The sequence below is a fragment of the Dermacentor andersoni genome, chromosome 2 (genome assembly GCF_023375885.2).
Source record: "Dermacentor andersoni chromosome 2, qqDerAnde1_hic_scaffold, whole genome shotgun sequence".
In the NCBI taxonomy this organism is placed as follows: Eukaryota; Metazoa; Arthropoda; class Arachnida; order Ixodida; family Ixodidae; genus Dermacentor; species Dermacentor andersoni.
In genome coordinates, this window is record NC_092815.1 from 58,914,240 (window position 1) to 58,936,714 (window position 22,475).

At 44.9% G+C, this 22,475-nt stretch overlaps 1 protein-coding gene across 2 annotated transcripts; it reads left to right on the plus strand.

Annotated features, from left to right (window-relative positions):
- The first annotated feature begins 1,870 nt into the window (after window positions 1-1,870).
- On the plus strand, window positions 1,871-20,541 carry LOC129387704 (apolipoprotein D-like). Of its 2 annotated transcripts, XR_008614886.2 has the most exons (5): window positions 1,871-2,019; window positions 2,156-2,289; window positions 2,791-2,876; window positions 4,482-4,574; window positions 15,243-20,541. XR_008614886.2 is itself a non-coding variant. In XM_072286413.1 (4 exons), exons 2-4 carry the CDS (start codon window positions 2,852-2,854, stop codon window positions 15,365-15,367), a joined length of 243 nt encoding a protein of 80 aa, XP_072142514.1. In that variant the 5' UTR covers window positions 1,871-2,289; window positions 2,791-2,851; the 3' UTR covers window positions 15,368-20,540. The 2 variants fall into 2 exon arrangements, 1 of the variants encoding a protein (XP_072142514.1); XM_072286413.1 differs by having other exon boundaries at window positions 1,871-2,289; window positions 15,243-20,540.
- The last annotated feature ends 1,934 nt before the right edge of the window (window positions 20,542-22,475 follow it).

Genomic DNA, 22,475 nt, shown 5'->3' on the forward strand with positions numbered 1-22,475 from the left:
GTTCACTTACAATGTCTTCTGTACACCGTGTTTGTCGCATCGTTACAACCGTCATCGCCAGCGGCTGTGACGTTGCGCTGCTGAGCACGAGGTCGCGAATTCGATCCCCGGCAGCGGCGGCCGTATTTCAATGGGGGCCAAGTGCGACAACGCTCGTGTACTTAGATCATTTAGGTGCGCGTTAAAGAGCACCAAATGGTCGACATTAGGCGTTCTTAATAACCCTCATTGTGCAGTTTCGGGTCGTTAAACTCCATAATGTAACTTATGCATGCGCCACAAACAGGTTCAATCACCGTTGAGCGTGGAATATTGCCGAAGCTGGCTGCTCCCTACGCCTAGATATTGGAGAGAAGCCACCCTCGACGAGCTCGCGAGACCATGGGCATGGACGCACGCAATGACGGAATTATTTATGTGCTTCGGCAAGCGCCGGGCACAGTCGACTCCGACTAATTCAAACTCCTATGGACTACAGTTCCTCACTTACCATTCTACCTTGAGAAAGAACGTGGTTGAGAGCAGAAGTTATCACAAGACAATGCGCGGGAGTAAGAAGACAAAACAGCGCTCAAGAGTGAGTGACTACCGTCCTGCCGAGTTATGTGATAGAGTGAAAAGAGGTTCCCTCGTATACAACGTATGTGAAGGCGGATTTCAAAGACTGCGTTGATGGCGGTATGCTCGTAGCGACAAGCATCAACGTACTCAGCCCGGCTCCCACAGTGGAAGCCGTAAAGAGTTAACAGAAAGCCTGGTTGTGCTAAACAAGTTCGAAACACGTTGAATACACGGTGTGCCGACTTAAAATTTTGATATTTGTTCGGATTGTCCTCGGGATTATACTGGGTGTTCAATATTAAGCTTTATGGTTTTCTTAAAATTAGGCACTGGATTCATGCGAAGACCACCTGTGCAAATAAGTGATGTGGCCAGGGGGACACAAAGTGAGATGATAATTATCCCTGTCAGTCGCCGAATCAACTAAAACTGAATAATTAACTTTTTGTTGACTGCAGTAAGAGGGTATGTTTGCATTGAAAACTTAGATGCACCTCCCGCCTGGATTACCACGACGTGGACAGACCGTGCTCTACCGTCTGTGGCTAGGCGTTGCCTTTACAAACTCATATGCTTTCCTCATAGGAATGGCCAACAGCCCCACGTGCGACACATGTAACATCGACGAGACGCTAGCACACATTATCTGTGTCTGCCCGCGGTACAATGCTGAGAGACAAGTGATGTGCAGAGTACTGGACCAGTTGGACAATCGTCCACTTTCAGAACTGAAAGCTTTAGGCCAATGCTCCGAAAGAACATCCGCGTTGAAGGCCTTACTCGCGCTATTAAGGTTCTTGCGGTCCACGGGGCTTCACGACAGACTCTAAGAATGCCGCCCCCTACCGCTCTGTAGTGTACGCGCTTTGTTCGTGCTTGTCTCCCTTTCTTTCTATCTCCCCCTTCCACTCTGTTTCTCTTTTTATCCCCCTTAACCCTTTCCCCTGCGCAGGATAGCCAACCGGAACTACCTCTGGTTAACCTTCCTGCGTTTCTCTGCATTATTTTCTCTCTCTCTCTAGAGGCAATCGTGTTTCTACACAGTATCACTTTGAAGAATTCTTCTAGCGTGTCTGTGCTCCGAGATATCCGATTCAAAATTTTAATTGTCGTTCGCATGATTACGCATACAAGAGAGTTAGGATCGGCGCAAAGCTCCTCCCTGATGTGACGCGGCTGTTGCGTGCGCCGTTTAGTCTGACAACGGGGCGGAGGCATTGGCAAAGAAAACTGTCATCCTTCTCCTCTTGGCTGGCGAAATAAAAAATCGAAAAACTCGGAAACGCTGTTGTAACACGCGACAGCGCAGCCTGTAACCGTGACGGCAGCTGCCATGCCGAGATAATGGCGCGAGCGGAGAAGCCGGAGTGCAGTGCGCGTGCGTAATGGTGACTAGGTGAGCGGGCATGGTCTTTGCCTGGTCTACGCAAATAATGTGACTGCTGATTTCCAAGTATTGTAAGTTTTACTGAAATCAAGAACAATAATTGTGCTTCTAGAAAGAAAGAAGACGTGAGCTTAGAGCTGGAAAGGTATATGTTCTGGCCTCTGGCAACTGGTCCATGTGCTTTCTGTCGCACCACGACCGGTGCAGTTTTCAGGCAAGTGGTTCGAGATCGAGCGCACCTTTGCCAGGCGAAGCAATCAGCGGCTGCACTGCGTCAGCGTCGAGTACTACTACGACGGCCAGGGCAAGTTCTCTGCAGTCAACAGCGCGGTGCTGCCCAAGTAAGCACGCACACAACGCCATCGAACTGCTAATATTCTCACTCACGTAAATATCCCGTTCAACCTGGGAAATAATTATAGTTTATAGACTAACCTAGCTTAGGCGTATCTGACGGCCGACGCCGCTGACGCGCTCTGGGGTGGAATACACCTGAGTAGATATAATTGTTTTGAAAAGCGTTTTTCGCTTAGCGCGTGCTTCCCTTAGCACAATTTTTCCGTGCCAAATGATACCAATAAATATGCTACTAATTAATTCATAAACAATTCGCAGCTCTGATCTACAGGGGGCCATCAATTGAACCAGTTCCAGCCGATCATTTCAGTAAATCAGTTCCGATATTTAACAAGCGTTCCGATATTTCCGATATCGGTTCCGATATTTCCGATATTTAAGAAGCTGGTTCCGATATTTAACAAGCGTTTGATTTCAAGTGTGCCGTGTCCTATATCCTAACCTGTGCAATGCTCGATCACTGAATATGCGCGGGCTTCATGCAGCGGGCACACCAACCGAGTCCTGGGCGAGCTTACGATCCTCAACCATACAGAACCATCCAAGATGTCAATGAAGTTTTACGCTAGAAGTAAGTATACAACGACATAAACCTTTAAAATGTTCTTTCAGTGGAGAGGGGGTCTCAGGGCTACAATTTGTATAGCCCGCGCACTCAGACACGCTATATGGTATATACATATACCATTCTGCCTTTCGCAACCTACGCCTACAATATCCCCACTCGAAGCACCACTGACTCTTCACCCCTTTTCCTTTTTGTACGACCGGCACCCGTCGCACACAATCGACACAATCCTTCCGTACAAGCCGGATGCATCTTCGTATGCGCCTATTTCTGCCGCAGCTAGACATGCCGAAGAGTGTCACGATCTCGCGCGGGCCTCGAAATGACCAAGAGCGCCAGAAGGGCGTTCGCGGCGACACCACTTCTGTGTTCACGTTCCTCCCCGGAGCGCTTGTGTGGCTTTCGGTTCCTTCCACTGCGCCTGGACTCTCGTCGAAACTACTGCCCAAGTATGAAGGCCCTATACCGCTTCGTTGAACTCACACCTCCGGTCAATTACGTGATCAATCCCAGTGAACCGTCTTCGGACATCTGTTGACCCAACTTTGTGCGCATTCAGCTGGCTATTCACCTTCGCACTATCAAACCAAAGATTTCGCAGTCAATTCCTAGTAGTCTTATATACCGGGTGTCCCAATTAACTTGGATTAAGATTTAAAGAAAACCAAAAGTTCTAGAGAAATCGTGCCGACTGCATAGTAGCGGCAGTCGTGTGTACTTACAGCCAGCATATTGTCCTCACGAAGTATCAATTAATTAATTGTTTTTAATTAGTGAACCCTTAAATTAGTGCCGAGTCGCAAATATGTCAATTACAAGGTTGTAGGGTAACTTAAATAACCTCCGAATCAAGCTTTTATTTCATACTTAAGTGTCTGGTTGTTTTTTCCAAGGAAAACAAAAGCCCGCGAAATACGCGAAATATGAAATAGATGCACGCCCGCGCGCCGCTACTCGAGCGCCTCCAAGCAACCTTTGAAAGATACGGCTGCATTCATTTATCGCCGCGTCATACAATGCTTCGTCATGTAGGATGGCTCGAGAGATTTCGCGATCTAACTAGCGTGGTGCGATCAGCGTCAGCATCTGCGGACGCAAGAATGTGGTGCGATCATGAGTCACTCGAAATAGCTTTAACCTTCGCGTATCATAAAGCAAAGCTACAAAAGAAATTCAACTAATGTTAAAAAAACATTGTGCACAGGAGCACGAAAAAAGAAAAAGAAAAGGCAGCTTTGTCATACGTCCCCGGCTTCTCAACAACTATAAATTGTTCGGTGAATGAATGGTGGTGATTCGTGAAGTGAAACATTTCAGCTATACCGTACAGCCGTTCGCAGACAAACAGCCAATTGAAATTGACTGCTATGTATAGATGATACGAGGCTATTCCACTAAGGCTTCTAATGGTATACGCTTCAGTTAGAGCCAGTCAAATTTGATTTGAGTTGGTTTGGTTTATTTATTTCTACAAGCTGCCAAGAGCCCTGCGGCGTTGGCGACAGCTCACTGCGTAATATGCATCACGTTCTTTGCACCATGCTACTCGATATGCACATGCCGCTGGATAAGACCCAGGTGTAGCCTACTGCTCTAATCTGGTTTCAGATCCGGAGCAGCGCCCTTTTTGGATCCTTTACACGGACTATGACAAGTGCGCCATCGTGTACCGCTGTCGCCGCTCTCTATGGCTGCACACTAGTACGTGAGTTGCCCGTGACCATGCGTTAATGCACCGGTAATACTCAGCGTTATTCCTCCTGTCAAAGCCATGCTACTTCATTTAGTGCCCTTTCTTACTAGATATAAAGATTATCTCCGGTTTACCGAAGACAACCGCGAAGTTGTGCTTTGCATTTTTCTATAAACGCTTGGCCCACCAAATATATATATATATATATATATATATATATACTTGTGAATTACTAATACAATAAGTGCAAGAGCCTGGAAATGGTTCTGTCACTTATATTTATATTTAACAGACAGAAACCTATTTATCAATCCCACATAGTGAACCATGGGGGCCTGAACATATATTTGAATTTGCAGTTATTTCTTGCAACTATATACAAAATCTCAAGATGATGCAAGGACAAATGGCAACGAGTGCCCCACAGAGGTCCAGGATCCCGTCCAGTAGCAGCAGTACAGTGCACATTAGGAAATGCACATTTGCTACAAAACAAGTTGAATAATTAAAAAAAAATTGCACTTTATATTTAAGTGTACAGCATAAATGTATCGCTAGTTTATGTAATAGTGTTGTCGTGGTTATACGCAACGAGGTACAATCAACATATATTAATTGCAATATTCACAAGAAAAAAGTCAGCAGATGCGTGAGACGTTGGAGATTTACAACCTCATTTCTAGCGAAGCTGTTTCTTTCGAACACTTGCAATAAGAATTTCAGTTTCTTGTAATCATATCGCACAGTTTCATACGCTGCCTGTATATATATGACGGCTCCGTTTGAAAATTGCCCCCATGTGATGCTTTAGAACACTACTTGCTGGGAATTTTTAAAAAGGCAGGTATTCATCAACATACATGTTACTTCGCCATTGCATTTACCATGGTGTCCTCCCTCCCTTCTTGCCCCCCTCCCCCCCCCCCCGCTCAATTTCCGCTAGATTTGATATCACTTGAGTTCAAAATTCTCTCGGAGCAACGAGATAAATTCCTTGTTCGCAAAACACATTCTAAAGCTCCGGATCGCTTGCATGCGTAATTTACTGCAAATGTCACAATTAGTCCCCTGTGTATGAAGTTTATCCACATATTGCCCATAACGCGCCCTTTATATTCACCGAATGTAAACAAAATATTTTGTTTAGTTCACCGAGGACATCGCTGAAACCAAGTCGGAACTTAATTGTTATGACGCCTGAAAACAGGGAAAGGAAATCGATGGCTCGGTAATTATTTGCAACGCTTCTAACTGGACCAGGAATGTAAAAATTTTGTCGAACATTGCACAATCACCATGACCCCCCTCCCCTTTCCGCGAAATATGAACCTGTTGTAATCTACAGCTATGTCGGGAAACTGGGAAGCATAACTGATAGCGGCCATATCACACGCTCTAACACTTTAATCACATTTTTTTATTAAAGGTTGTGTTTGATGCAACCGTATTTAACTTCGCACAGAGAGTTTCCACAGCGTACGACCAATTTTCCCTAAATTTGGACTTGGTGGCTTTTAATGTTCTCCCAGGGCAGCGGGCTAAATTCTGCCCCGCTCGTTAGACACGCTGATAACACTCTAGGGTTCTTGCATGCGTAATTTATTGCGAGAGCCCCAATAACCCATCTACTTCGAACTTTACCTCCATATCACCCATTATCTTGTCCTTACAGTCAGCAAACATAAGGAAGCTCCTTTACTTCAGCGAGGACACCAGGCGAACTTAAATATCACGCATGGAAAAATAAAAATAAAAATATGAGGGTTCAGTAATTATTCTTAACGTCTCAAAATAAGCCAGAAACGTTAAAACTGTGTTACGCATTGCACTCAAAATGCTGCCTATTCCTTCAAAGTATAATATATCTGAAACGCAGAGTTCTATTGGGACAGCTAATAGCCGCAGCGTGATATTTTCGAACACTTGCTTACAATTTTTTTAAAGGCCGTATATGATCAACGCGTATTTACCATCACATCGACCCACCGTGGTTGCTCAGTGGCTATGGTATTAGGCTGCTGAGCACGAGGTCGAGGGATCGAATCCCGGCCACGGCGGCCGCATTGCGATGGGGGCGAAATGCGAAAGCACCCGCGTACTTAGATTTAGGTGCACGTTAAAGAAGCCCAGGTGGTTGAAATTTCCGGAGTCTCCCACTACGGCGTGCCTCATAATCAGAAAGTGGTTTTGGCACGTAAAACCCCATAATTTAATTTTTTTTTACCATCACATCTGAACTTGGCGTACTGTTCCATTATTTACGTGAAAATTTGACCTCAGTTGTAGTAATTATGCCAGCGCAGCCATATAAGTTTTACACTGCTCGCAAAATAGAATAACTACGCTATGGACTACTTGCATGCGTACTATACTGCAAATGCGCATGTAACTTACCTATTTGGAACATTGCCTACAAATTGGCCATAAAATGCTCTAATTTTCCCCGGACATAAACAGGTGTCTTGTTTAGCTCACCGAGGACAACGGAGAAAGAAACTATGAATCTCGTATGATGCACGAAAACAATGAGAAAAACGGCGGTTTAATGCCTTTAGAAAAAGAATGAGAAAAACTTGAATTCTATTGGTATTGAAATGGCTCGCACGTTCGACAAAGATCACTTTCACGGGCATGTCTTTGATTGTCGTGATTACGGAATGCAATTCCACAGTTATACTGTAAAAGGTCTGATTATATTTTTGATCGTGATAACATACTGGGACTGCAACACTATGTAGGCTATGTGTGCACAGAGATTAAATAGTTCCAGCATATTTGGCCGATTTCATGCCGTACGGCACACCAGTCGTTGGGCGGAGCTGATTATAATACTTTATCTGGACTTCCCCTTGCCCGCAGGTCAATGGTAGCAAGCTGATTGTGTTTTCGAATACGGATATAGCGGTCCCCAAAAACCTGGACATGATGCAAGTTGCGCAAGCTGACAGTTTCTTAGGGCTGGAGCTGCCTAGCGCCAGGCGTTCTCCACAACGCGAGCGTATATGGCGAATCCAGTGTGTGGTCCGCTACACAGCTTCCCGAGAAGACACAAACAACAATCCTCGCTGTCCAAGCGGGGTTGCGCAGTAAAGAAAAACGTTACTAATGCGGTCACTCAATTAGGAAAGAATATTTAGCTTCAATTGTAGGTTTGTTGGACTTTCCAGCGTGCAGCCGAAAGTGCCCGCTTTCAGAAGTGGGAGGGGTGGGGCAAATGACATAACTAGCACCCCCCCCCCCCCCCACTGTTAAAAGTGGGGGGGAGTATGCCCCCCTCCCCCTGTAGATACGCCTATGGACTCGGCGGCCCAGTGCGCACGCTCATTTCTCAGCGTCAGTAGCGTAGATAAGGGGGAGGGGGGGAATGCACACCGGGCACTGGGCACGTCAACACCCCCCCCCCCCCCCTTCCCTCTGCCCTTTAGAAAAAAAAAAAAAAAATTGGCTCCGCCACTGCTCGGTATAGGTTTCGATTGACGCCCACTTGTTCGGGGGGGTGGGGGGAGGGTGAGATCCTTTGCGAACCACTCAGCGCGCGTTTTCTTCCTATGAGCATCTTCGGTCGTTCATTGCAACGTATACGCATTTATCGTATTCTTTGCAACGTGCGAGGGCGCTAACCATACGTTGCTGTCGCAGCCATTGTCTTTTTGGAAGAGTGCTCTGAGCGCAGCAGTGAATTCTTTAGGTTTCAACAGCGCAGCACAATGTTCCCTCCTAGTTCTTTACATCAACCACGCTGGACATTGACAAGATTCCTTCTGTTGAATTGCGCAATTGTTAGCGTTTTGAGCCATTCGGAGGTGGTGTAGCCGTCCTGTCAGCTTGTCAAAGACAAAGGGTTGGCGAATTGGATAATATGGCGGAATTTCAGGAATGTTATTGTTGGGTGCGGTCCTAAATAACGGTTCGCCTTCCGTACCGTTACAAGACCCAACACAAAGGTCAAATTGTGCACGGTAAAGAATCCCAGGTGGTCAAAATTATTCTAGAGTCCCTCACTACGGCGTGCCTCATAATCATATCGTGGTTTTCGCACGTAAAACCCAAGAATCATTTTTTTTTTTTTTTTTTTTAAATTCGTCATATTGTCATGTTCTGCAATGGTGGAGTTTTGAGCCAATCAGAGAGGCTATTACAGCCCTGTGAGCCAATTTGAACTTCGCGAATTCGACATTACGGCGGAATTTGACGATGTCCAAAATACAACCAGCCCAGAACAGCACCTGCGTTGCACGTGTTTTCGTTTTGTCAAGGGCGAAGACACGCGAGAGATACGCCGCATTTCCCTGACCCGCGTGCGCATGCGTGAGTTGTGCTAGAAAAATGTGGGGACACGAGCTGCCACGGAGGAAGGAAACTAAGGAGAGGCCCTGACGTCACTCTTTGTGAAGCAAAAGTGAAGCCGGAATTTGGCGTTGCTCATGGCGATGCTCCGCCTTTTGGGCCACCCTCCTCTCTTGTTTACATCTTTCGCGAAACCACGCCGCGCTGCGCGTGGTGTCGCGCGCGGAGCGCGCGCGCTCGCGCAACATCTGGCAGAGCACGGTGCAGGTAACACAGCGCAACAAGACACGGTGACTAACGCAAACCCGCCCACTCAGCGCGTTTGCCACGGCCCGAAACCTACCAGAGCAACACGTGTGAGCGCTCAAAACCATAACAACGCCGCCATTGTGGCCCAAAAGGCGTGGCCATACAAAAAAAAAAAAAAAAAAAAAGCAGCAAAAAAATGAGAACCTACTACGTTATTTCCGCCACACTTTTCTCCTAGCGCGCGGAGGGGGTAGGGCCTCTCCTTAGTTTCCTTCCTCCGTGCGAGCTGCACTACGCGACCGCAGATAAGTGCTCCGGAATACCTCGATTCGTCTGCAGTAAAACATCTCCATCCATTCGCCACCGTTGGCGAAAACGTGTATGGAGGTGCTATAGTCTGTAGTTCTGTCTCGCGTGCAATGTTGGTGCGGGGCGTGGTCCATAAACTCTGCAGAAAAAATATGGCAGCCGCTTCCGTACACCCGCGTCTGCGCCCTTGTGGTGAAGTCGAGAGTCCGTGCGGCCACGAAGGTTCTATGGATGGTGCAGTGCGCCAGGTGCCGGGAGAAAAAAAAAAAAAAGAAGGTCCCGAGCGACGTTCAAGAGATAAGTAAAAAGGCTTATATACAGGTGTACACGATCGAGTTTTACAGAAACGGCTTCATATCTCGGAGCACACTATATGATAAAGTCTTTGCATGTCCGAGCCTCCTCGTAAGCAGTCCAGATCCGCTTTTTATCCCGTTTATTTCCCCCTTTCACTCGTTGAGGGAATTCGCTGTTCTTTCTCATGGCCAATCGCAAACGCTGAACCGTTCACAATATCCCACCCCCAACGTTCCACCTTTTTGCTGGACTCCCTGGTCCCCAACGTTGCACAATCGCCCCCGCATACGAGATAACCACGTGGCAAACTGTGAACCTGATGTCGACGCCGTTCCCACGGGAGTCCTCGACAATGGCCCCTTTCACCAATTAGTGGCCTCTTCGTGACGGTCAATCTGTCAGGATCGGGAGACTGGCCTTCGCAGTAGTCGGAGGGCGGCGTTGTCGTATTGAAGTGAGCTGTCATTGTTTACGCGTCACCGTCGGCGCCACGCCCAGTCGTAGTGCGGGCGGGCACTCGTCTCGCCTGTCAGCTCTGTGCGTTCGAAAAGCCCATGATACGAAACATAGTCGCCTTGAGTAAACGACGAAGCTTGAATTGCACTCCACAGCTGCACGTCTGCCGGTGAAGCATCCTTCGTTCCGAGGGATCTCCAGGCGCAATACCCTTGACAAAGCGGAAATACACCGCCGGCGAAAGTATTCTTCAATAAAAGACATCCGCAGTAACAATGTGCCACGATTCATTGGTATGAGGTACCTACCTAAGCCCGGTACCCTCCCTCGCGCTGGGTACCTTCGCTCCCCTTGGCAAGTCAGGTCTGGTGCTGAACAACAGGTAAAGAAATGCTGCAGATGTCAGAGTATGACACTATCAACCGTGATGAACCGTACTCTGGCGGCGGCTGCGTATGGCGCGTTCGTGCAAGGGAGGAATGCGGGGAAGTAGCGCGCCGTCTTCCTTTATCGCGTGCAAGGCTCCGGGGGTCTTACCTTGCATAGAGTTTCCTACAATGTACTAGAGGGAACTCTGGAGCTGCTATCATTGAGCCACCGTGTGAATGATGAGAAGTACGTGGACTTGTCTAATCTACGAAAAAAAAATTGTGGGGTTTTACATGCCAAAACCACTTTCTGATTATGAGGCACGCCGTGGTGGGGGACTCCGGAAATTTTGACCACCTGGGGTTCTTTAACGTGCACCTAAATCTAAGTACGCGGGTTTTTTCGCTTTTTGCCCCCGTCGAAATGCGGCCGCCATTGTCTAATCTACGTGCTTGTGGATTCATTATGCTTTGTATGCCTTCATTTTCGCAAATTTCAGAGCCCTCTTTACTTTTCTAAATGCAGAAGACGCTGCGAACACGCACAGTCGCTACTAATTGCAACAGTTCAGCTTGTCGAAGTGACCAAATCGAAACGCGTCAAGCGTCTCAAGGTAATGGCTTGCCCGCGATAAATTCATAAGGGCGTTGTATGTCGCTTGTCAATGCATGCGTCCGTTTTTCTCAGAAATGTAGATGATACCTTTCTCAGAACTATGATTCAATTGAGGCTCGGTGAAGTGCTACCGGAGTTTGTTGTGTCTTCGGTGTGTCAGCAAGGACCAGTACGGGGATATCCAAAAGAAGTGGTGTCATCTTCTCCCTTCTTATCGGTGCGTTTTTCTTTGCAATGTTTGACTGAGGTGTCACGTAAAAAAACTGTACTAAGTTCATTTTCAAGCTCAAGTTCATTTATTTACCCATACATGGAGTTTCCCATAAGCGGTTGGGACGATGGGAAAAAAAGCTGCATTAAAAGCAGCTTGACTAGCCCCACGTCCCCGGTTCACTACGGCAGCATGGCAGTAAAAGAAAAATACATTTCAACGTCGGTGTCAAATGAGAAAACACATGATATCCACAGAAAACATGTTTTACAAAAAGTGAAATTTAACTATGAACATATTGAAAACAGCATGCTTAAAACAGAAGCGTTAGAGAGTGTGCGAACGTTTTCATAAGAAATCTTGAAATTGTTTAATGTCTTCGGCAAGCAATACCTTGATGTTTGAAAGCCATAGCTTGTGCGCGGCTGTGGCAGATACCATTGTTTCGAGTGTCTGTTTACGCACGACGAAGAATTTAGCTGCAGGTTGGCTACACTGTGTATATAGACGCGATTTTTTACGGTATCAGATCTAAAGGAAAGTAATAAAGTTTATTCATATAGCACGTTTAATTTAATTACATTATATTTAACAAATAGTTCTGAAGTATGTACATTAAATGGTAGGTTTGCAACAGAACATACGGCCTATTTTTGTAGAATAACAAGATTATTTATGGATTGCTGTGTTCCGTTACCCCAAATTAAGTTACAATAACGCAGATGTAATGAGAAGAGTGGCTTAAATATCGAAAGCTTTTGAGGAACTGGCAATACACGCAGACATTTTCTCAGTACGCCCAAGACCTTGCAAAGTTTGTTTTGTAAGAGTTCCGTATCGTGATCCTATTTCATATATTGGTGAAAAATTACACCTAGCGATTTTGCTGTAGAAGAAAATTCAATTTTATTATTAGTCAACATGAGATTATAAGAATGAGTGAGCTCATATAGTCGGGATTTAGAGCGAAAAAGAACAGCTTTAGTTTTAGAGCAGTTAATTTGTAAAGAATTTCTAAGTGTCCAGCTGCATACGTTTTCTAATGTCAAGTTAGCTAGATTCACGAGATCGTGTATATTTGTTCCTGAAAAGAGAAGACGTGTATCATCAGCACAGATTATGTGTTGGGCAAAAAGGTAATAAACAAAGACCTTGTTGATGCGTTATTTCCTGTGCCATTGTACCGTGAATTATACTGCGCAGGCAAAGGAAAAGATGATTTGAAACGCGTTAAAAAAATGCTCGTTGCGCCAGGGGCTAAAACTTTTTTTTTTTTAAGCTGCACACAGGAACCTTACCTGTTAAAACATGCTTAGAAGAAAATTGTTTATTTGTTCCGCGGGGTACTCATTGTTTATTATGCAAAACACCAGAGACAATTGAGCATGTGTTTTTAGATTGCTGGGGTGGGGTATTTTTCTGGGACATCTTACAGAGAACCTTGAAAAAAGAGTTGCCATTAAGTCCGCATGGAATCCGTTATCCCACGGTCGAAAACGACGATGTGCGTTTTGATATGGTTATGCTCCTGGGCCTGCACAGTATATGGCGAACTCGGACTGTTGTACACAATGCGGATATCGACGTTAGGCCAGCTCGCGGATATTTTTGCGAATCTGCGTCCCATTTTGTCGAAGTGCAGAAGGTGCAGACGTATGTACCGGAGTGGGTTCCAAGATTGGAAATGTTGTTGCACATGCCGAAATACTGATGACTTGTAGTCAGCAAATAGCTGACGGTTCTCGGTACTAGGATCTTGTTATTCTGTTCTTCTGAGCTCGTAAGCTCTGTGTCAAGCGAGGCAATAAAGAAAAAAAATGCGTGGCGTCCGTGGCGCAATGGTCTAAATATCGGGCGTCGGTGCTATGGAGGTCCTGAGTTCGAATCCTGCCGTCGGACAATTTTATTGATGCTTATTTGATTATTTATTACGCAGTACATTGCTTAAAATGAGGTGTTTGCAAAGTCGCGAAGCCGTTTGAACCCAGAAGGACGAAGTTTAGGCAAAGTCATGTACTTCCAATAATTCCCTACACTGGCGGCGATGGGGGCAGAGAGCGGTGAATGCTGATAGCTTCGCGAGCGATGTGCTCTCGCCGCTGAATTCGTGTTGAAGCGAAAGGCAGCACGAAGGTGCTGCATGAAGTCTGCTGAATGGCAGTCCTTGCGATATTGGGCTTGATGTGTGCCGCACTAGGGCCCTCCTACACAACTAAATGCGATTGTGCGTGACAGTCCATTTCGTCACAATTCTCGCAGGCCACAGGAGTTGTGTTCGGGACGTTCAACTGTTTACTTGATTGACGCTCAAAAAGCCAACTTCAAGCAGTGCAGCGACGCCAAACTTCTCTAGAAGTAAACAAACTTTTATGAGTGTTCTGAAGATATATTATTCTGAGTGTATTTCAGGCATTTATTTAATGTGCTGTTCAATCAAGCACATCGAAAAGATTAGAGCATTATGTAAATTTTCTTTTCTTTGTTTAAAACACGTGAGGTAAAGGGTTATGCGATCACAGCAAATAAGTCTAGCTGCGACACAACATTAGTTGCCTTGCTTCATTGACCTCGGGCACTACAACAATACATTTACGATTTCACGGCTACTTACCTACGAAAGTGGACTAAATGGATGCATCTTTGGTATAACACAGCACTCATAATGCACAACTAACGAAAATTAACTGGTCACCAAAATACCATTTGAATGAGATAACAATTCATTTTGCTGAATTTGAGAATCGGCGACGAATGATACCGTTTCATGCCACGTCGACGATATCTTCGCTTTCGCATGCACTCCGCAGTGCGTCGTCCGCACTGGGGCGATGGTATCATGAAAAGCACCGGCAGCGGGGAGCGAATGCTTCGTCTACCTGTCGCTTCAATTAACGGGACACCGAAACTCGAGATTACGCAAGCTTCAATACTTAACGCGCGAGAAGACCGCTTACATGATGCCACGCCGTCTCGGCACACCCACTCTTTGCACATGCGGCAGATTACCTTTAAAGCAGGGTGCGAGGCTGTGTATGCGCTCACCCATGCGCAGCCACGGCCGCAATGCCGGCACCTCCCGTACGTCGCGCGCGCTTGGTCGCGTTACCGCGAGCTCACTCCCCTCCCCCCTTTCCCTTTGCTCGCGCGGAGAGGCGGCACTCGTGCGTGAAGCCACCATCTTTCTTTCTGACCCTCGCACACTCACTCGCACCTAAAGCACAAAGCGGATCTTATCGCACTTGGACTTTATGCGGTACACTCTTCAGCAAAATTACACCCTTTGGGTTGTATGTTGCCACACAACAGTAATCATCTGTCGTGTCCGCATTTCCCTTCTTTAACGCTGCGAGCCCGGTACTTCCCATGTCACGAACGGCATGTGCGTTATCAGCATGACAGAACATTCTCGACAGGAAAGTAGCGAGCGCAGCGTTTTCAAGAAAGGAAATGCAAGCAAGACAGATGGCGATCATTGTTGTGTGGCAAGATAGGACCCAAAGGGTGTACATTTGTTTAAGAGTGTACATGATGCAGCTTCACTTCGGCGGTCGCTTTTGTCGCGCCGTGCGCGATTTGAGGTGAGTTTGCAAGCAGCCGCTTGTAATTCAATTATATGCCCATCTGCGTCCAAGTTTACATTTATTGTCTCGGCATTCCTTTGCAGTGGAAGCGAAATGTCGCTATATTGAAATCGCATACACACACTTCTTTATACTGAGGTTCTAATTATGTGGTGTTCTATGGACAAGAGGTTATGAAAAGTTAAATACATTGTTATATAAAGAAGTTCGTTATATTGAATGCCGCCAATAAAATATGATTTACTTCAAATTGCTGGTTTTCAGAGCACTTTAGCCTGCACACTTGTTCTGCATTCACCCAGTGTACGTTTGGATCCTCTGCCGAAACCACACCGTGACGGAGCCTTACCTCGCAAACCTGCGTGGTTACGTCCAGCAGTGGACCGGCATTCCACCACGCCTGTTCAGCAAGACACCTTGCAAGTAGCCACTGCTTCGGTAGAGTGTACCGCAGCCTTGGCTACCAATGCGGCTACTAGTCCGTCGCCAACACCCACCAGCATGAAGTTCTGGGTCCCGCAGTCGGACATGCAGGCTCCACTACCACACAGTCAAATAAAACGACAACAGACCAGATGGGAAAACTTTGTAACTTTTCTTCATTGATAATGATTCACTGTACAAATGATAAAACCATTACGAACACGAACAACATAATATCTTGAGCAGACAACTTGGCAAGAAGACGCTAACAAATCCCGAACAAAGGGTGCAGCGACGCGCTCTTTGAACGGCGACCACGTTTGTGGTCTAGGCGGTGCCATTCACACGCAGCGTCCCGGGAGGGTCACGAAACGACGGCAGAGGGGTGGTTGGGTGAAAGAACGGGCAGCCGTTATATGTCAACAAACGTCAATGAACAAGACATCGCGTGCTGAACACTCGCAAAAGTATGGGCGAGTGGCCATAAGAACCAAGAGAAAAAGGCGAGATATTAAAAAAAGGGGAGTGGGGGGAAGACATTAGAACAAACGAAACTTTTTACAAGTTGATTGCTTTCACACACGGCACTCAAATCCGTTTTCTGGTGTCAGATCTGCTACACCAAGTCAGAGGGGGGAGCAGTATGGCAGTTTGTTTCCGCAAGAAAAGTGCGGGCTCCTGTTTATGCTGTACAGTATTATACAAAAACATGCGGCTGTTGCTTGGCTGCAGCATACACAGGCTCCTCCTGCATCAATGCCCACAGCATGCTTAAGAATGCTGCCAGGCAAGACAGCAGCACAACGAGATGCAGTACTTTAGACAGCTGGGTCGCGATTGTGGTCACCCCAATACCAAGTACAGCGCATTTTTGGTTGCTAAAACATGCCTCAAATTATACTAACAACACTTTGCACATTCACACAAGCAGAAAAGCACGAATGGTTACCGAAATTCAGCAATAACCGTACGTCAATTCTGTATTTCCCTGCCCATAATCTCCATCCTTCCAGTCTCACATGCGTCACAGTGATTCAAGCTTTCAAGCCTGTATTGTTACTGTCTGAAAAGTTCATTACATTTTCGTACTTTTAACAATATTCTCCCAACACCACTGCTGCCTGACAAGCAGTTCTCATAAATCAAGCCTGCAGGAGAAGCCTCTTCAACTGAGCCTTAGCCACAACGTGGTGGGCACGCATTTTCTGCGAATGGCCACAAGTTCACTACAAAAACGCCTGATAATGAGACGATAGGGAATGCGGTGACCCATGGTTCTGAAACATTCCCCACACAAAATTCTGCACCGAGAAATGACGCTATCAAGGAGGGAGGGCGAAATACAGAGAGCTAGAAAGAGAAGTATAGAAAAAAAAAAAAACTAGTGAAACTGTACAGCAAAAAACACATGTCATCGTTCATCATTCCTCCTCCTTTCTCATGAACAGCAGGAGAGATAGGTGCAGAAAGGAAGAGGTATGTTCGGTCCCTGTGACAGTGTGCATGTTGCCCTCCATCATTGAAAAAGAAAAGATGCATGCGCAAGCCCCTGTTAACAAGAACCTGCGCACGAGTGCCTCAAGCGGAAAATCTTGGGAACGAAGCACAAGAAGAGAATGACACATGGAAAGCAAGGACCTCATCCCGAACGGAACACCTGGGACTCCTTTGACCAAGCATCCAAGTCCTCCAACAAATGCATTTATACTCGTGCTGGCTGAATGTGACAACATTGCCTCTTTCTTCAAGCTCTGAATGCTGCTCCCCATCACTTGTCGTCAAGCAACTCACTCAAATGCAAAACTTTCTAGATGGAACTAAACTAATGCTATGGTGCAGTGACCAACACACTGCCTGCCTCCTTCAAACACCTGTCCTTGCTTTTGTACAAACCACATCAGTGCTCCCAAATTGCCACGGCAAAGAAGCCTTGACAGCAATAACAAGCTTCTCTCAAAGCTTTTCTCAAAGCTCACTCCCGAAATGTGCATTTAACAAGTGCTTCTTCGATCATTTTTGTTGGCTCAACCGTAAGCTGACAAGATTTTAAGGGCATCAATTTCATGGTCGTAACTGTTAAGCGTTGCTTGGAATGCTAGGTGACAATAAAGAATTCGTTTAGTATCTACAGCGACAAACAAATAAAGAAATTTACACAGCCTAAATTAAGCTGAGCGTCCCCACCAAGAGTTCATTGCACATGCCCACAGCGCACAAGTGTAAATGCTTGCACGTAAGCCTAACCGTTTTCAGTGCAGAAACTAGACAACAGAACATGCCTCAGTATTGTGCTAAAAGAAATAGCTGTTAAAAGAAAGTTTCTACAATACTAGTATCATATAACACCTTCCATTTTCTGCACAAAGCTTCCCTTTTAATTTTACCAATTGCAATATCAGTAGCGCATCCACATGCAGAGTCACCAGAAAAGCTCCCAAAGCACAACTACTTGGCACTTCTCGAGGCTAATGTGGCAATATTTCTCAAAGTATTTTTGCCTCTACAAATAACCACAACCAAATTTACATGACCAGTAAGTACAGTGAGCCTGTAGTTTTAGTCAGTCTGTGTGTAGACATTTTAGCAGAGATCACATGTACAAACATGCAAAAAACCATTCTGCAGATGCCCCATATCGACCAATGTCAATACAAATTTATAATAAAATGACTGATGCAAGAGAGCGATTTGTGATTGGTATGTCACAATTCACACACACACATGCAATAAATGTAGAAAACTTAAGAGAAAAGGAAAGTCTGCTATGAAACAAACCCCACGATGTACAATGGAAAATGTTCAAATAGTGGTGGTTTCTGAATACTGAAATTTCACCATAAATGGTGAAATGTGGTGAAGACTAGGCTATCACAACAACGAAATAGCCACTGTGTTTAAATTCCAGTATAGCCATAACAAAAATGACACAATGTCATCAATATGAATGCTACAGTTCTACACGTAACATGTACACACTGGGCATAGAAACCGTTAAAATAAGCTATAGGGAGACTGCAATAGTGTTCGTACAAAATTGTTGCCTCAATGCCACAGAATGAAAAAAAATATTTAATCTCACTATAAACAGCGAGACCTCTTTAAGTCAAGAGGTAACTCATAAGAGGTACAGTTACGCATCTTTGCTACAATGCTGTGTTAAGTGCCTCTGCTTTTATAGACATAGGTTGTGTTCCAATTCTGGCCAGCATCAGAGACAAGTCTACATAGACAGCTAAGGAGACAGCTAAGGAGACAGCTTCGATGCCCCGTAATGGAACGCACTTCGAGCCGTCTGGAAAATGTATGAAAGATGATTCTGTGACATGACGCCACCTCAGGGCCACAAGAAAAAGTTCAGAAAAGCACACATTTCTGTATTTTAAGCCTTTGCATCTACCATCATGAAAAACAGGAGGCAGCTTGTATTAAGGGCATAGGATAGCGTGTATACATTTTCTTGTGCGCAGACAACCTTCCCGTCGCTTTCCAAGTGCCCTGCTCAGCCGCCATCTTGTTTAGACAGGAAAGTAGCCTGCATCGTCCTTAACTTTGATGCTGTCTTCGCTAAGCTGTCTACTTTGACGTCTTCGTGAGTATTGTAACCAGACTTAAGATGGCCACTGTCCGCTTAGCCATCTACTTTGCCGTCTACAGCGAGTACTGGAACACAGCCATAGTATGAGGCAGTTACTCCACAGTACACCACAGACAGGAACATGCTGCATTTGCACTCGTATTACCTGCACCAAAGGTTCAAGATGCTTAAGTACAACATTGGGGTGTGGGTGTGCACAAATTTTGCTTAAGGGCCAACTTCACAGCAACGCACAGCAATGGTCACGCACATACAAAACTCTAATGGCACAAAACAAAAATGTTTCTGGAGCTATGTATTCTGCCTTAAATTGTGCCAAGTTCTTTTTTCATAGAAAGAGCTTTGTGTGGTTGCATGCAGTTATTGGCACAAGTTTTACTTGAGGGTGTCCTTTAACCATTTTCTGAAGGCTGCAACTGGGAGTAGAGGCTAGATGCAGGAGTGAGTTATACACACGAATATGGGGAGTGGAAGCAAAACGCAAACTGAAATCAATTTCCCACATTTAGCTAATAGCACCAGAAGGAAGCATAACCCATAACCACAGTATTTGTCATTGGATGGTTGTTTTTTCTTAATTTTATATTAGGTTTAATGTAATTCGGCACATTTCTTCAGTTTCATTTTTTTCATCATTTAATGCAAGCATATTGCTAGTGAGTCAATCTAAAGCCCTCCATCCAAGAGTCACCACTCTTTTTGCTAAGTAGTGCCAACCTTTGATGCGCGTCACCATTTTCCAATTTGGCCATTGCACCAGTTCAACTCCCATAATTCCTACTTCTGAAGTTTCTGTTTTTACTGATGATGCATGCTCGCACTTTGACACAATTGTAGCAAATGGCAGATGAGACAGATTTTGCTAGGAACAAGAAGCCGAGACTACAAAAATTCCGCTTGATGCCAGAAGCTGAGGGGATAAGGAAGAGAAGAGTGCGGAGAAGGGTAGGTTGGCAGTGGTTAACTTGGTCAGTGGCAACGTGTACGGAGGGGCTTCCGGTCAATCAACACTGAAAAAGATCCTTTCATTTTCAAAGCACTTCACTAAAGTGAGAGGTGGATATCCAATAAAGGGCTATTGGCTTCATTGGAAGAATAATTTAAGCATGTGAGCTCTTTCTTTCAATTTTTCACCGTTCGTGATTGGCTGCTGCATTTGTGTTGGCTTAACCAAAAGAAACTGCCCCCCCACTCTCTCCCATTTAGCAAGCAATGATAGCTGTGAAGGCAAATTATTATAATAGGGTAATGGTTGTAACGAAGTAATTCATTTTGGCTCCCCCTTCAACTCAAGGTTTTTACAGCCTGCAATCATACAACCAGGCGAAGTGCCATACTAAAGTTGGTAAGACCATGAATGACTTAGAGTGCATCAAGTTCTTCCACAAAAGGTAAAAGTTTAAGAACCACAGGTACACAGTACGCAACGACAAGAAAGGGTGTTAACCGCGGGGCTCGATTTTTATTAGTCATGTCATAAGAAGCCAACAAACACTGACACCAAGGACAACATAGGGGAAATTACTTGTGCTTAATAAATGAAAATAAAGAAACGATAAATTAATGGAAATTAAAGTGGATGAAAAAACAACTTGCCGCAGTGGGAACCGAACCCACAACCTTCGCATTTCGCGTGCGATGCTCTACCATTTGAGCTACCACGGCGTTGTTTCCCCATCCACTATCTTGGGTATTTATGTGTCCTAGTAGAACCCTCGGAGTGTTAGCCAGCACCACCACTCAAAGACCTTGGCGGCGGACATGGTACGTCCGCCGCCAAGGTCTTTGAGTGGTGGCGCTGGCTAACACTCCCAGGGTTCTACTAGGACACATAAATACCCAAGAAAGTGGATGGGGAAACAGCGCCGTGGTAGCTCAATTGGTAGAGCATCGCACGCGAAATGCGAAGGTTGTGGGTTCGGTTCCCACTGCGGCAAGTTGTTTTTTCATCCACTTTAATTTCCATTAATTTATCGTTTCTTTATTTTCATTTATTAAGCACAAGTAATTTCCCCTATGTTGTCATTGGTGTCAGTGTTTGTTGGCTTCTTATGATAGGTACACAGTAGGGTCATTCCACGAAAAACATCCCAGACCCAAAAGTGACCATCATTGATTTTCCCAAAAAAAAAAAATTGGTCTACATAGCTATTGCGTGAATAAGGTTTCACCAAAGTATTTTCGTTTAAAAAAATTTTTTGATCACGTGAGCCCTCTGAAATTTCCGCAAAGGTGCGAAAGTTGGTTGGAGGTAAGTTTTTTTTATTCAGGACTGAAACTAGGTGCAATAACACATCTTTAATTTTAGAGCATTATATTGCCATCCTTCTTTTGTATGACGTTATAATTGAGTGCATTTTAGAATTTTTCATGTTTATTTGGCTCAGTAAAAAAGCAATAAAAGTTGCGTTTTCAAAAATTTTTTTGCATAAACTGCATTATTTTTTAGCTACCATAATTTTTCTCCCTTTTTGCCTGTTACTAGAGTCTCTGTTAAAGATGATTTGAAATAATTAATAAATGTATTTTTTGAGAAAAATACCTCCCAACCTGGCAAGAAGTGAATCTCTTGTGATATTCAAGCTAAATTTAAGAATTAAGGCCCTGAATTTAAAAATATATCAGATAGCTGAATATATGCACCAAGATCTTAGCTTGTGATTTAGAAATTTTCATTCAATTAAATTTTGTCTCAAGCGAGAAAACAATTTTTTAAGTCGACAACCAATACTACCAGCAGGCACTCAGCAAAAACATTTTTTTTTAATGAAAATTCTTTGGTAAAATCTTATTCACACAATAGCCATGTAGCCAAATTTTTTCAAGAAAATCAATGATGCTCACTTTTGGGTCTGGGACGTTTCGCATGAAAACGACCCAGTAGGCTTCCAAGAATTCGACTCCAGTTAATTCAATTTTTTGCTTAACCTGATCCCGATCGAAGATCCCAGCCAACACCCATGCATTTTTATGAGCCAAACTATTGTTATTTCGATCCTAAAACTGGTCTTCTATGAATAATTTGAACTTGCCCATTCAGCATGCATGCGCCTGGCCGACTCCCTTAAAAAAATTTAAATGCGACCCCTTTACTAGCAGCATCTGTCTCAGCTGAGCTTGGCTAACCGTGAATGCGCTGAGCCCACGCCATCTCCCGTCAAAAACGCCTATTTTCGGCCTGCCTTAGGAAGATTTCCAAGCAATAACGGCAGCTCACAATGGCTAATTACGATAATTACCAAATTCTAACAAGCACCCTTTTCTTCCCTGCGAAAATGCTACCAAAATTAGTGTCTGCGGCCTTTGTATGCTTTTCCACGTACACTGCAATGCGGCGAAGCTGACTTTAGAGAACCGGTTGCCACTGTGCAACACATATTAGATGACTTCTCATTTTCCTTGCTAAAAAATCGGGCTCGTGTTAGATTTCTACTTTGTTTATGAGCTTTAATGTTCTCTACATTATATTTATGCTTTGGACACATAGAAAGTGGGTGCACGTTTGAGTTGGGGGCAC